Source organism: Anopheles funestus, chromosome 3RL (genome assembly GCF_943734845.2).
Source record: "Anopheles funestus chromosome 3RL, idAnoFuneDA-416_04, whole genome shotgun sequence".
NCBI lineage: Eukaryota > Metazoa > Arthropoda > Insecta > Diptera > Culicidae > Anopheles > Anopheles funestus.
Genome location: NC_064599.1, coordinates 67,708,180 through 67,724,305, shown reverse-complemented (window position 1 = coordinate 67,724,305; position 16,126 = coordinate 67,708,180). Strand labels below are relative to the sequence as shown.

The following is a 16,126-nucleotide window of genomic DNA, read 5'->3' as shown; positions in this document are numbered from 1 at the left end:
CCAAGCGTTTTAAGCGTTTTTCCTTATAGGTTAATTTTTAAACAATTTCGAAGAGTTTTAGTATATTTTATTGTTTATTGAAGATCGTACTATAGAATATACTTGTAATACTCATGGTTTAACTACCTTAGGATTATTTAATCCAAAAAAATAATGTGATGAAAATGAAGCGTTCCAGTCAAAATGACTGGTCCGGTAGTTCTAGTGTTAATCTTATCATTAACCAACGTTGTTACAAGTTGAATGTTTACTTTAACATGTGGGGTGAATACCCAATAATGCTACAGCTTCCCTGATAGAGATGTATGCTGCCCATGATTCAGTTGAATTGTAGACATCATCTTAAGCGGACGCGAATTCGTGCAACTGTAGAACAACATGTGGCAGTTCATAAGGTCACCAATATTAGCGGTGATAATCTTCATAGGAGCTGCTCATGGGTAGGAACTAAAGTTCTGGTGGTTTCAGTGTTTAGTGATTAATATGGTTTTAAGAATAATTTGTATGCGGTTTTTCGGTTTCAGAATACTGGTTGTGGGTCCTAAATTCATTCGGGCCAACCAGGGCTATACGGTTGTGATCACTAACTTTAACACCAAACTCGACAAGGTGGATCTGATGTTACGAATCGAAGGACACACGGATGATGGTCAAAATGTTCTTAACATAACGAAGTCGGTTGACGTTCGGAAACAAATGAACAGAATGATCAACTTTTATGTATGATGAGAACTTTAGAAAAATAAATGTGTCGATGTTAAACCAGTACTTTCTTGCAGATACCTAAGGATTTAGCAATTGGAAACTACAAAATTACCATTGACGGACTGCATGGTTTTACCTTTCACAAGGAAATCGATTTGGTGTACCTCAGCAAAGCCATATCAGGTTTAATACAGATTGATAAGCCCGTGTTCAAACCAGGTGATTGGGTTCAATTTCGTGTAATAGTGCTAGACACTAAGTTGAAACCTTCTACACGGATCGAAACAGTACAAGTGATGATCCACGATCCTCAAAACAATGTGGTTCGGAAGTGGTCCTCGGCAGAACTGCATGTCGGAGTGTTTGAGAATGAACTTCAAATCGGATCAACTCCAATACTCGGTATATGGAACATCTCGGTATTGGTGCACGGAGAAGTGCTCGTGTCCAAGACATTCGAGGTAAAGGAGTATGTGTTGTCCTCGTTTGACGTGGAGGTGGTACCAACCGTCATTCCTCTGGTGGAGCACGAAGGACTGAATCTGACGATAGCAGCCAACTATCACTTCCGAAAACCAGTGAAGGGGTTGGCCAAAGTGGAACTGTTATTTCAAGACGATCAACTTAATCAGGTGAAAGAGTTTGAAATGTCCGGGATAGGACAGGTGACTCTCCGTTTCAATGAAAAACTGGAACTGTTCAACGATCAACAGGATGTACTTGTAAAGACGACCTTCATCGAGCAGGGCACAAGTAAGAAATGTGAACAACACTGGTTTTTGGAAATGCTAATGATTCTCAATTGTCTGTGGTGTAGATCGGACTGTGGTGCTTGTATCTCAACCCACTGTGTACAAATATCCGTACCGCGTGGAATTGATCAAGGAAAGTCCTCAATTCCGTCCAGGCCTTCCCTTTAAGTGTGCGCTGCAGTTCCGACATCACGATGGAACACCCGCCAGAGGTATCACCGGTAAGGTGGAAGTGATGGAGATCGAGATCGATAAAACTGTAACAAGTGATGATGATGGTTTGATTCAACTGGAGTTAGAACCAATTGACGATATACAAGAAATGTATATAAGCGTAAGTGTATTTCCACCTTGTTCAGTATATGAAGATCATGCATTGAAATGATTTCTTTAGTTTTCCAACGATGATGGATTCTACTTTTATGAAAAAGTGGACAAAGTGGATGTCGTGACGAAAGCGTTCATCAAACTGGAATTAAAATCTCCGTGAGTAGTAAATGGTAAGGCAAGAATCTTAATGCATTCCAACAAGCTTCTTTTATTATGCTTCTAGTGTGAAAATAAATCGATTATTGCAATTCCTGGTCACGTGTAACGATCGTATGACTTTCTTCGTGTACTACATTGTGTCGAAGGGCAATGTACTTGAATCCGGTTACATGGCACCTAACAATCAGAACAAATATCCCTTTCGTTTGAACGCATCCGAGAAGATGATTCCGAAGGTGAAAATTGTCGTAGCGACTGTAGTGAACCACACATTGGTGTACGACTGTTTGGACATCGATTTTGTTGGGCTTCATGTACGTGGAACATACTTTATTTTTATCTTCCTTCACAAAAAAAATATACAAAATTTACATATTCTTTTACAAACAGTTTGATTTCAGCATCGACAAGCAAGAAGCAAGGCCAGGGCAGCAAATCGAGCTACGCTTATCTGGACGATCAGGAGCGTACGTTGGATTGGCCGCTTACGAGAAAAGTAAGCTGTACTACAATCAGCATCATGATCTGTTCTGGGAGGACCTTACACGACTGTACAATGGATTCGGATCGTACAACGAAAAGGAATTTGACATGTTTCATGTAAGATGAGAAAAATGATCGAAAACTTTGAGGAGAGCGCGTGTATTTACATGGATACATTTCAGAATACGGGACTGTTCGTGTCGACGTTGGATAGCATCAAGTTTAATGAAGCTCACGATATGGCGACACGTTATGAGTCGCAGACAAACAATCGAATCATCGAACAAGAATCAAACCGCTCAAACGTTCCAGAATCGTGGTTATGGAAGAATGTGACCATTGGAGGGTCTGGAAGGCACACGATGATCGAAGCAGTGCCGGGTACGAGCCCATCCTGGTACTTGACGGGGTTCTCCATTGATCCGGTGTACGGTTTGGGCATCATCAAAAACCCCATTGAGTTCATGACGATTCTACCGTTCTACATTGGGGAGAGCCTTCCGGACTCCATAAAAAGAGGTGAAGTCGTCGAGTTGCAGTTTACACTGTTTAACAACCTTGAAGGAGAGTACATCGCTGAAGTGACCCTGTATAATGTGTTCAATCAGATGGAATTGATTGGACGATCTCTGGAAGGTGAGTGTTCTTAACCTCTTGAAATAATCTATTATAACAGTCTCTTGTCTACAGATGAAAGCTACACGAAATCCGTGAGCGTTCCTCCGAAGGTTGGTGTGCCGATCTCATTTCTGGTGAAGGCACGAAAGCTCGGCGCGATGGCGATACGCGTGAAGGCCTCTATCATGCTTGGAAGGGAAACCGATGCACTGGAAAAAGTTATCCAAGTTGAACCAGAAAGTTTGGTACAACCAAAGATGGTAACTTGGTTCTTCTGCTTCGATACGTACAAAAATCAAACTTTCCGCATTCCTTTAGACATCCACAATAAGGCAGACAATGGTTCCTTAAAGATTACATTACGATTGACAAGTAAGCATTAAGTAAAAAAAGAATATCTTTACAATTTGTTGTGTAGTACTGATATTAAATTGTATGTTTGTTTTTGTAGCCAATCTGCTAACCACTGTCATCAATGTATTGGATAATTTGCTTGCTGTCCCATCTGGCAGTGGAGAGGGGAATATGATCAAGTTTGCACCAAACATCCTTGTGCTCGATTACTTGCATGCTATTGGTTCGAAGGATCAAATTCTGATTGATAAAGCAAGAAATCTGGCACTCCAAGGCTATCAACATCAGATGCGTTATCGTCAGACAGATGGTTCATTTGGGGTGGAGCAAAATATGGGTGGCAGCGTTTTCCTTACCGCTTTCGTCGCAAAATCAATGCAAACTGCGTCGAAGTACATCAGCGAGGTCGATATGACTTTGGTCGAGAAGGCTTATGATTGGCTTGCTTCAAAGCAACACAGGTCGGGAAAATTCGATGAGGTTGGATTCATGATCTTCGAAGAAATGCAAGGCGGTCTGCGTAATGGCACAAGGCTGACATCTTTCGTGGTGTCAGCATTTCTAGAGAATGACAACGCCAAAGTGAAGCACCCGGAAGTGATCCAAAAGGCAATCAGCTATCTAAGCAGTCAGGTGGATTCACTCGATGACCCTTACGATCTGTCCATAGTGACCTATGCCTTGATGTTGAATGAACACAGCATGAGAGACAAGGCATTTAGTAGATTATTAACCATGTCTACCTTTACGAATAATGCAACGGAACAGTACTGGAACACAGATCATAGCATAGAAGCGACCGGTTACGCGTTGATGTCATTTGTAATAGGGGAGAAGTATGTGGACGGAATTCCGGTGATGCGTTGGTTGGTGAAGCAACGCTACGTTACCGGAGTATTCTCGCGCGCTCAAGACATCTTCGTGGGGCTGACGGCACTAACAAGGTTTACAACAAAAACTTCTCCTTCGCGTAACAATTACACTGTGTGGCTAAACTATGGCAAATCTCCGGCATATTTCCACATCAGCCCGCAAGCCAGTAACATCATCATCTACGAGAACATACCAGAGGACATAAAACTACTGGAGGTCAACGTCGAAGGTATCGGGGTTGGATTACTGCAGGTGACCTATCAGTACAGTTTAAATCTATTGAATTTCGAGAATCGTTTCATGTTGGATCTGGAGAAACAGAATACGACCTCTGACGACGATCTTCGACTAGCGGTGTGTGCTAACTTCATTCCGAAAGGGTCCAATGAACGTTCCCACTTGGCGTTGATCGAGGTGAACTTCCCTAGTGGATACGTTGTCGATCAGAATCCGATCAGCGAGCAGACTTCCTTCAATCCAATACAGGTGAGATGATTACACATTTTTAAAGTTGTAAGAAAAACCCTCTAACCAATGCAACCATTTACAGAACATCGAATTTAGGTACGGCGGTACATCCGTTGTTGTGTATTACAACAACATGGGCATCGAGCGGAACTGCTTCACCGTGACGGCTTACAGACGGTTGAAGGTGGCTCTGAAGCATCCAGCATATGTGGTCGTGTATGATTTCTACGACCCAAGTAAGTATATAAGACCAAGAGAGTATATTGCACGAAATTACATACTAAATTTCTTTTTCTTGTTCATTTAGATTTGAATGCCATTCAATCGTACGAAGTGGATAAGTAGAATGTTTGCAAAATCTGCAATTAAAACGATTGTTATCGAAAAGAGCTGCTTTTTAATGATTCATAATAAAATGCTTCACATATTCTATATGTCCTTGTAGACAGTTAGAAACAAGTGCGTTTGTCTATAAAAAGAGAAAACGAATGAAAAAGACGATCAGAAAGTCAAACCTTTTTTTTTACTCTAAATTAGTTATTTTTGATTAAATTAAATTTGGATTAGATTGTGTCCTTATTATATTGTAGATAATTATAATTTTAAATTAGATTTGAAATGTAACACAAGGAAAAAATTTAACGAATTTGCAAAACGCACAACAAATTACAGGCTTTTACAAAAGTACAATAATATGCTCATGGACGGTCAAAATTTGTACTGTCTTTCAATTTCTCAATTCATATTCATATCATAAAATGGCTTATTAATTCATCCTAGTTACATATACCTCCTTCACTTTAATTATCATGCCTCTTTCTCTACCTCATATTACAAATCGTTTTATCGATGGATCATCATTATTCGATTACTGATACGATCAATTAAATATTATCGCATTTGACATTCATAGTTTGGCGTATATTTCCATCAAGTTTGAATAATTTAAACTTACATAAAATTCAATACCGTTTATCATCCTAACGTCTCTATTTGATACGACTTGCTGTAATGTTCAGCGAATCGTTCGCTTTTCTGACTTTCCATGGAAAAGCAAACATATTTGGTAAATAATGCAATTTTAACTTCGTTTCGCTCCGTCCATTTCCGTGGTTGGCTTTCGCCTTAGCTTCAACCTCACATACCATCACGCACGTAGACAATCACTATCGGCACACCTGATACCGGTCCGGTCGAAAATGGATTCTTCGTTTCCCCTATCGCTCGCGCCACGCTTCCAATCGTACCGCGGGCAGCTCCGTACAGGGTACCGGCGGGTTCTTGTCATCGGGGAGCAAGAACGCATTGTGCTGCATTCGCGCGAGTCCTTCCGTGTTGTCGCACAGTAACCGTGCAATCGTCGCTTTCCGTACCTCCCGCAGCTGATCCGCGTCGAACCCATGGTCGGCGCCATTTTCGAAGAAAAATCTATCGCCAGTACGCGTACGCTGGAACTGGTCGAGCAGGATGCACAGAAACGTTGGACCAACGGTTGCGCCCGGGTGGTGCGTTTCAAGTGCACCGGCGACGGCCAGCTCAACATCGTCCACCGTATCGTACCACCGTGCCAGCCGCTCGACCGTACCGCGTGGAATGCTCACATACAGATCCTCCCACCGGGTGGCCCGTTCCTGTCCACATCGTTCGCGATACTCGTTGTAGCTTGCGAGCCCGTGGTCTCGGGCCCGGTGAATATCGATCGCCTTCAGGTCGGCACCGTACCGATGCGCGTTGCGGAAGAGAAAGTGTTTCGCTTCAGGCGTCAGCTGGTCGTTGGCGGAATCGTGCGGTTGGGTGGTCATGCCCCTCGTCAGCAGTTCCCGGTTGTTGCGCTCCTCCAGCACGCCCGGACGTCGCAACCAGTCCGAAAGCCGGATGGAACCATTCCGTTTCCGATGGTTCACCGACTCGTTGTACAAACTGAAATACAAAAGGGAAACACTTGCTCCGGTTAGCTAAATGCTTCGCGCCACCATTACCGCCCCGCGAACACTCAACTCGAGCTGGCCGACTATCATGTTGTGAAAGTAGCGAAATGCAGCCGTTCCGAAGGCATTGCTTACGGTCGGATCCTCCAGGGGATTGTAGTCCCGTACGTATCCATCCGCACCGGCAACCGTGTGCAGCAGTCCCTGCTTCAGCATATTCTCACGACCGAGGTAGATCGGTAGCCAGTCGTTGTACACTATCGACTGGTATTTGCCAACGTTGATACGACGTGCTTCCTGAAACAGTCGTTCATCGTCCCAGCAGGGATTCAGCATCGAAAGTTCGCTCGCCAGCCGGTTATGTTCGAGCAGGTGAGCTAGCTGCAGTATCGCTAGATGGGGGCTCTGGTTGGAACGCAAGTCTCCGGTGAGATAGCACACGTCCGTTGCTTCCCGCATCTGGCAGAGTCTGCTAGCGTTTGGGTTGTGCGGTGGCCAATCTTGACCGTGTCGGTGCACTACCGCCATCAGTCCTCCGCGATGCTGTCGCAAACCAGCGGTCTGCTCCCGATTGTTACCGTACACGATGGATAGGTCGAGGAATGCCGTGACGGAGGAAAGTTGTTCGGCTGTACCGTAGTTGGTAGCGCAAGGATATTCTAGCGTAGTTTTGGTGCGTAACATACTCATACACTGAATGTCTTCGTGCGGTAGAACTGGATCATCCGTGGGCACTTCCAGTGGCATACAGCGCGGTGGTAGCAAATCTGGTGGAATTCTTTTCCCATTTGGGCAACACTTTACTCCAAACACTGGAACGAAGGATTAAACATGAGAAGCTTTTACGTAAAGATCCAGTAAATCCAAACAAATCCAATAAATCGATAAGGTAGTCAAGGATAATACGCTAAAAAGTCGGCAAATGTAATTAAGAAATGAAGAAACCTTTGGTGAGTTATTTTTTAAATTTCCGAAAATTTTCACATTATTAATTGAACAAGTTATGTCTGATACGTTCTCTGTAATATTTAAAAAAATAATTTTTAGTGTATATTTTAAGCGATAATCTATTTTCTATTTACTTGGCATATTGACATATCAATAGTTATTGCATTCAAAAAATACTTTACAATTCTTTAGGACTAATTCATAGAATAATCATTGAATATATCTTGTAATTAGTGTTAAGTCAAGTAGCTCTCGCTCTCTAAAGTGTGCGGTGCGCTTGAGGTAGCTCCACACGGAGCGCTGCACACAGGAGCGATTGTACGATGCGCTCCCAGGAGCGAAGTTTCGCACCACAAGGAGCGCTAAATCAATTTAAATTTTTTTGCAAAATTTCACAAAAAAACGTAACGCAACAGCCTTACAAAATTTTCAAATTTTTTGATTTTTTAATTTTTTTTTTGTTTTTTATTCTTTCTTTTATTTTGAGCATTTTTTAAGTGAAAAGAAACTTATTTGAACCAATTGGCATTAAAATAAAACAATTTTTTTAAATTTTGCTAAATTGCTCAAAAAAATGGTAAGGGGTAAGCCTTATGAAATTTTCGAGATAATTTTTTTTTTTAATTTTTTTCTGATTTTTTATTCTTTTTTTAATTTAAAGCATTATTTGAGTGAAAAGAAACTTATTGCAACAAATTCGCATTCAAATATATCACATTTATAAATTTTGCTACATTGCTCAAAAATGAGGAAAATTTTACATTTTCTCAAACAGGGTAAGGAACTTGGTTCCTCGCATAACTTCTGGCACAGACATCTGAGAGCATGGCCGTCCAAGAAGAAAATGTAGCCATTGGTACCATCTATCGACCACAGGTTGAAGATTGGCGATCCGTTTGATATAGATCGAGTTATAGGCAAAAGTTGGTGCAAAAATGAGCCTTAAGAAATTTTCAAGTTATTAGAATTTTTTTAATTTTTTATTATTTTTCAATCTTTTTTTATTTAAAGCATTATTTGAGGTAAAAGAAACTTATTTCAACCGATTGGCATTAAAATAAAACAATTTTTTAAATTTTGCTAAATTGCTCAAAAAAATGGTAAGGGGTAAGCCTTATGAAATTTTCGAGATAATTTTTTTTTTTAATTTTTTTCTGATTTTTTATTCTTTTTTTAATTTAAAGCACTATTTAAGTGAAAAGAAACTTATTGTAACAAATTCCCATTAAAATATATCACATTTTTCAATTTTGCTACATTGGTGAAAAATGAGGAAAATTTTACATTTTCTCAAACAGGGTATGGAACTTGGCTCCTTGAATAACTTTTGGCACAGACATCCAAGAGCATGGCCGTCCAAGAAGAAAATGTTGCCATTGTTGCCATCTATCGACCACAGGTTAAAGATTGGCGATGCGTTGGATATAGATCGAGATATAAGCAAAACTTCGTGCAAAAATGAGCCTTATGAAATTTTCAAATTATTTAAATTTTTTTAATTTTTTATTTTTTTTTACTCTTTTTTTTCAAAGCATTATTTGAGTGAAAAGAAACTCATTGCAACCAATTGGCAATAAAATAAATCAATTTGATTTTTTTTGCAAAATTTCTCAAAAAAATGGAAAGGGGTAAGCCTTATGAAATTCGAGTTGATGTTTTTTAAATGTTTTTGTTATTTTTTATTCATTTCTTCTTTTAAAGCATTATTTGAGTAAAAATAAACTTGTTACAACCGATTCGCATTAAAATAAATCAATTTAAAAATGTTTGCAAAATTTCCCAAAAGCGCATTGCACAATCGCTCCTGTGTGTAGCGCTCCGTACGGAGCTGCTTCTTTTTCGCGAGGGCTGTGCGGAAGCGCGCACAATAAGATGAGTGGAGCGATTGAGGTACCTCTATCGCTCTTGACCCAACACTACTTGCAAGGTTTTAACAATGATTCTAGAACCGGTTATTTGTCTTATTCCGCTTTGGTAACTTCAATTTGTTCCGTGTTTTTCAAAATAATTTTTGCTTATGTACGCTTTTTTGAAGACAAATGGAACAACTTGTTGGTTTTTATCGGAATATAAAAAAAAATCTGAATAAATATAAAATTATTAGTTCACGTGAAAGTATCTATTTCCAGTTTTTTGACATTGGCAAAAATAGTTTATAAAAAATGTTAAATTTAAGTTAAAGTGAAGCTGTGGATTTATTTGAGTACTGTAATTATTTGCTTTTTTTATCGTTTATTATTCAAATTACACATTACCTTCTGTTTCTGTAAAATTTGTTTCTAATTATTTTTTTTAAATAGCAATTGCTGCTATTTAGAACTGAAAGCACTGCTTATACAAGAGCACCCGAGCATGTATCTCGCTATACACTTCTTATCGCTTATACATACAAAAAATGGATGAAATATTGGAAAAGATCATTCAAGCGAACTGTAACTTGTTCTACTCCAACGAGCTCACATTCAAAGTCTTTCACATCATTTATAAAAAAAACCAAATACATTCAACCAACTCACCATCCGCGGTAAAGCTCATGTCATGGGCAACCAATTGCCCAAACTGCATGTTAATGATGGTGCTGCGTCGATCCGGCACTTCCTGCTCCCCGAACAGATCCAGCGAAAGCTGACGCGCATTCGGCATTGGCCTGCCGGAAGACATACGGGCCGGTTCGAAGACTCCGTCATCGTACTTTGCCGGCAGCAGTCGCCGGTACGGGCGATACGGTGTACCGTACAGTGGATTGTACAGACTGTTGCACGACCCATCCATGGTACGGTAGGGTGTGTTACCCTCATCGCAGGATGCAACCACCGGACAAACCCCTAGCACCGTACGGATCACTGAACACAAAATTAAACAGACCAAAAATCGCTTCCACCTCATACAGTGCTGCACGATTGCATACATTCGGGCGCACTCGCGTATAATTCGTTTGCACAGCGAGAGAGGGCAAAAAAAAACGAAACAAAATCACTTCAAACTAATAAAGAAACCATAAAAAAAAGAACCGTACCACTCATGTTTTTCCAAACCGGTTGATGCAACTGGTGGCAAATTATCATAGAATGTGCCAAACGCAGCACAAATTATGCTGCACAATATTTACAACGCTATAATTTATACTACCCAAACCGAATCAAACTCACCGAAAACACCCCAACGAGATCGCCCCCCGTTGTTTGGTCGGTTACGACCATGAAGGGAGGGAAATACGATATCAAAACAAGGAAAATGGGGAAATAAGAATGTAATTGATACCCGGTTGGCTTTCATCGGTACAACAAAGCGGCCTAATGTGACGCTGATGCGATAAATGCTTTGTGTGCGCGTGGCACGCGCTTTTAAAAACACTCACACTAACCTTAACCACAGCTTCTTTCCCGTGCCCTATTTGGGGAGCGGGGTTCAGCACGAGGGATATGTATGCAGTTCGCGTTACTGCCGGAACAAACAATACAGGGTGCTCTCCATTAGGGTGGCGGCTGTTGTTGCACGTACAATATTAACCGTAAGCTGCAAATTAAACCCTATCAGGCACCATTAGCGCACACTTCCGCTCATGGGAAAGGATGGTAAACTGTTTAGATTGTTTAGAAAATATTGCACCTCATTTTGCATGCCATTGTTTCCAGGGTGCACTATATCGATAACATGGCTAATGTACCCGGCTGATTGATGAACTGGTCCACCAATCGTACCGGTTCGCGGGGTATCAGATAAATCACAGCAACAAATGCCCACGTTAACAAGCGAACCGAATGGTGGTGATTTAGGTTACGGTTTGTTAGCTGACCAGTCGCATCTGATCGGGCCTGTTGTGAAGCTTTAGACGCATGGGAATAAACAAACATCGAATGTAGGTAGAATGGGTTTGGGCTATACTAATAAAAGGACCATTTAAAAGAGTAGTAATTTGGGAACAAAGTACTTTGTTCCTTTCCATAGGATAGAATGATACAGTTTGTAGTTGACTAGTGATTTTAAATTATAAATAGAGCAATTTTTTTTAATTTAATTGAAAAGTATCGCTAACAATGGTTCATAACATTTTACTAAAAGGTACTCTCTTTCAGTGCTTAAAAGAGGAACAAATTAGTTAATCAGTTAATTAGTTCTGAATAGCATTATTAGATAGAGATTACGTATAAAAGGTGATCTCCCATTATTCAATTAAAGTGATAGGGCATTTTATTTTAATAATTTTACATAATTACTCTGTTTGACTGTACAAATATGCATTGATTTTTTGCAAATTTCTTTTCTTGTGGACCTACAACCTCAAGAGGTTTTGGTCTTGCCATTATTGGTTTTCTCTGATTTTTTTTCTTACCCGAGTCTTACTTACGGTAGTGCGGTCCGGATGGGATTTGATACCCGGTTCTGCCGTATAATACTGACGCCTTTAACATCTACACCCCTAAAAGACCGTACAGAAGACCGACAGACCGAGAAGATCCAGCGCAGAAACGTCGAATTCAACATACAACCTGAGGATGAGTGTTCGATTTTAAGGAATCGGCCTCTACAACTACCAATCTTGGAGTTCAATATTAACACTGAAGATGTACATTGATCGCTCAATGGTTCGAATATTTTTTTGGACATGGGTATACGGACGGCTAAATAGAACACCGTACGACGATCGTGACATAGAGATTTATGTCGCTAGTTCTTCCTCTTCTCACATGCACTGGAAATGGAAAATATAAAAGAGACTTTCTCTTCTTCTCTTCTTCTCGAACATGGACAGGTCTCCAATACGTTTCCGGGAAACTCGGTCTAGATCTGCAGTCCTCCATCCTGACTCTGTGCTCCTCTACGTCTCATATAAAACAGTGTGGTTGAAAAAAATTCTATTCTGTTAAAATAAGATTGCTATTCTGCCAAAAAAAATTGCCACTCTTCAACAATTTGCTCCTTCCTTGAATCACTGTTATATAAAATACAGGGTTTGGAGAATTGAGTTCCAGATTATTAGGAAATGAACAGTCACTTTAGCTACATACATTTAGCCCACCTCCGAGATGAATGTCTTGGTGAGAAATTAATAGTTATAGAGAGATCCATTCTTATATACAAAATTAGTGAAAGTAGCTCATCATTAACATCACTTTTAGATGAAAGCTTTACAATTTATTAAGTGGAATTAGTATATTCAGCAGACGGATATGAATGTTTTATAGCCACCGGTTCAAATTTACCTCTGAAAGCCGATCACATGAAACTATCGGATTTTCGTCACTGACCAGGAAGAACGCTTGTTGCTGTATTTCCTTCAGTCCGTGAGTATTATCACACAACACCTTCGCCATGGTTGCTTTCCGAAGTTCGTGCAGTTGTCGCGTATTAAACATACCGTCATTTTCAAAATAGAATCGATCACCAACACGAGTGCGACGGAACTGATCAAGCAAGATGCAATCGAACGTTTCCCCAGGCATTCCATCGCCATAGTGCCGTTCCAGAGCTCCCGCTACTGTCAGCTCCACGTCATCCACTGATTCGTACTGTTGCGGCAACAAGGATGCCGATACAGGTCTCAGCAGATCGTTAAACTCTTCCCAACTGGTAACCCGCGTTAAACCACAAAACTCCCGATAATCGTTGTAGGAAGCGAGTCCATGATCGCGGGCACGTTGGATGTCGATGGCTTTTAGATCCACACCGACGCTGCCACCGTTACGGAAAAGAAAGTGCTTTACCTCGGGTGTAACATGTATATTTGGACGATCGTGCGGTTGGTAGATCATTCCTCGTGAAAGTAACGCGTAATTTTCATCGTTATCTAGTACCGACGGATTGTTGATCCAATCGGAGAGTCTTATCGATCCGGTAGGTTGTTTAGATTCTGCTACCAAGCTGAAATTGATACAAGAATTTTTTAAATCAACCATGCCTTTAGCACCCCACGATGACCCCAAACTTACTCCAAATGGCCGGCAATTAAATTGTGGAAGAATCGAAATGCAGCCGTTGCAAACGCATTATCCACAGTAGGATCGACGGTGTTGTTATAATCCCTGGCAAAGTTTCGCTCATCCAGCTCAGGCAATACACCGGCCGCCATCATGTTTTGTCGTCCCATGTAGATTGGCAACCACTCGTAGTAGACGATCCGTTGGTACTGCGCTATATTAATCTTACGTGCCTGTCCGAACAGCGCCTCATCATCCGAGTCTGGGTTAAGCTCAGCCAGCTCCCTTGCCAATCGGTTATGCTCTAGCAAGAATGCCTGATGAATCAACGTCAGGTGAGGACTTTGGTTGGAGCGCCCATCTCCACTAAGATAGCACGCTTCGGAATCATCTTTTACATTACAAGCTGTTGTTCTGTTTGGATGTGGTGGAAGCCACTGATGACCATTTCGTTCCTGAGTCCGCATCTGTCCTTTGCTGAAGGTGCGCAAATTGTTGCACTGTTCGACAGAGTTCCCATACACTACCGACAGATCCAGAAATGCGGTAACGGAGGATAATTGTTCTGCTACTTCAACTTCCTGAGGAAGGCAAGAATCCTCCAGTGTCGTTTTAGTGCGTACCATGTTCATACACTCGATACCTTCCTCGCTCATGACCGGATCATCCTTCGCCACTTCGATGGGTAAACATCTTGAGGAGGTAAGTTCTTTTGGGACTATTTTACCATCTGCACAGCACTGCATACCAAAAGCTATATACGAAGATTTCAAACAGAAAAAAACACAACACCAGTACAAAATGTTTCAATGCCTAACGGCAATTCAATCTGCACCGAATGCATACGTACCATCCGCTGTGAAGCTCATGTCGTGTGCAACAAACTGTCCGAACTGCATACTAACGAGCGTATTTCTTGGATGTTGCAATTCCGTTTCACCGAAGAGATTTAACGACAGTTTCCGTGCATTCGGTAGTGAGCGTCCCGATCTGGTGTGGGCCGGTTCCCAAATGCCATCTGCATAGTTGGCCGGTACAAAACGTGCATGCGGTCGATTAGCTGTGCCCAAGACGGGATTCAGCAGATTGTTACAAGAACCATCGAGCTTGTAGGTCTGGCCGTCGTCGCATACGGGTGCGTCGGGACACACGGTTTGTGATAGGGTGTAGCTTGATTGAAGGATGACGAAAAGGAAGCAACCTTGGACGATGTTCATCCTGGACAATAAAATGTTGTATTATTAATACACTTTAGCGTTAACAGAAGTTTAAAATACTTATTTTTTAACAAATAAAAATATATATTTTTTGAATTCTTGTAAGAACGGTCATTCCGTACATGTATTTGTATACTTATTAAGATTAATTAGAAGACAATTTATTATGATTACAACACATTAACTACAACTAAACTGAGTCATTGAAATTTGAACAATATTTTCTTGTTTTCTTCCTGAATAAAATTTTTTTTTTGTAAAATAAAACAATGTTAGATTAAAAGAACCCCTGATTTTTTTAATAACCAATTCAGTAAAGTAATTAAATTGTACAGCACATCATGTTCTGAAGGCTTGTTGTTTGAATGTAGCAATTAGAAAAGTAAGTTTCAACCCTCTTATACACCGATTACAAGTAAAATTTTGAACAAACGTACGACACATCACATATATTGTTTCTTTTTTTGAAGATAACAATAATGTCTACGTTTATCATCAGCTTTTAATAGTAAACGCCTATTAATAATGTTTGATTGCCTTATTCACTTGTTCGCCTAAATCAAACACTTGCTACCGGTCTTTCTTTTCTCACAATGTGTCTGATTATTCACAGCAACAAGCACCGAAATCAATAAACACCTTCACCACACTAATTCTTCGAATCAAAAACCCTTACCTGGCGCAACTTCTCGACAAGCAGAAAAGCGGGATTTGCTACTGAATTCGTTACACTTCACGCCCGGCTCATTTATACTGGAGGCGTGAGCTTGCGAAAAAAAAACCATTGCTCAACACACGGAACGCAAATGGCACTAAATTGTCGCTAGCTACATTAAAAGTGGTTGTTATCGCTGCCGTAATTTTTATCAGCGAACCGACTCTGTTGCATTCCGCGCATCGTTCACTTCGGGTGGGTGACTGTTTGGTTTATCAATTTCTAGGCAGACAATTCATATGCCAATAATGATGCCAAGGTAATTGTCCAGCGTGGTCTAGCAGCTGGTCAAGTGCAGTTCGCTAATCGTTTTATTTTTTTTTTTAAAGTTCGGATGTTCCCAGCCTTATCAGGATGGCGCTGTCTAAAAGCTAAATATAATCGACATTGGATTGGGGGATGAATTTCAAGTATGTGTGATAAAGGAATTGTTGATTCGTATGAAGAGTTTAATTATACAATGTTGGTAATATTTGTTTATAGATAACATTATGAATATTATCTGCTATGTAACACCGGAAAAAAGGAGCTTTTCTCGTTAGTCAGCTTAGCTGATATGGTTTTGGAAGCTTTTTGTCAGTTGTAAGCTTTGGTTCGGATTGTAAGTTCGTTGTTTTAGCAGCGTAGAAATTTTTCTTAAAAGTTAAAAAAAATAACC

At 40.6% G+C, this 16,126-nt stretch overlaps 3 protein-coding genes across 3 annotated transcripts; 1 reads left to right on the top strand and 2 right to left on the bottom strand.

Annotated features, from left to right (window-relative positions):
- The first annotated feature begins 36 nt into the window (after positions 1-36).
- Positions 37-5,446, top strand: LOC125772256 (CD109 antigen-like). The gene is made up of 12 exons (XM_049443756.1): positions 37-440; positions 525-720; positions 780-1,458; positions 1,523-1,791; positions 1,852-1,943; positions 2,011-2,260; positions 2,337-2,546; positions 2,612-3,065; positions 3,120-3,419; positions 3,499-4,760; positions 4,825-4,978; positions 5,050-5,446. Exons 1-12 carry the CDS (start codon positions 379-381, stop codon positions 5,085-5,087), a joined length of 3,966 nt encoding a protein of 1,321 aa, XP_049299713.1. The 5' UTR covers positions 37-378; the 3' UTR covers positions 5,088-5,446.
- Positions 5,447-5,540: 94 nt separating this feature from the next.
- LOC125767720 (peroxidase-like) lies at positions 5,541-11,559 on the bottom strand. Its single transcript, XM_049434548.1, has 3 exons — positions 10,135-11,559; positions 6,741-7,482; positions 5,541-6,662 (listed from the first exon to the last, which is right to left on the bottom strand). Exons 1-3 carry the CDS (start codon positions 10,526-10,528, stop codon positions 5,960-5,962), a joined length of 1,839 nt encoding a protein of 612 aa, XP_049290505.1. The 5' UTR covers positions 10,529-11,559; the 3' UTR covers positions 5,541-5,959.
- Positions 11,560-12,716: 1,157 nt separating this feature from the next.
- LOC125766931 (peroxidase-like) lies at positions 12,717-15,529 on the bottom strand. The gene is made up of 4 exons (XM_049433026.1): positions 15,430-15,529; positions 14,387-14,754; positions 13,549-14,290; positions 12,717-13,480 (listed from the first exon to the last, which is right to left on the bottom strand). The coding sequence occupies exons 2-4, from the start codon at positions 14,751-14,753 to the stop codon at positions 12,799-12,801; spliced, it is 1,791 nt and encodes a 596-aa protein (XP_049288983.1). The 5' UTR covers position 14,754; positions 15,430-15,529; the 3' UTR covers positions 12,717-12,798.
- Positions 15,530-16,126: the final 597 nt, after the last annotated feature.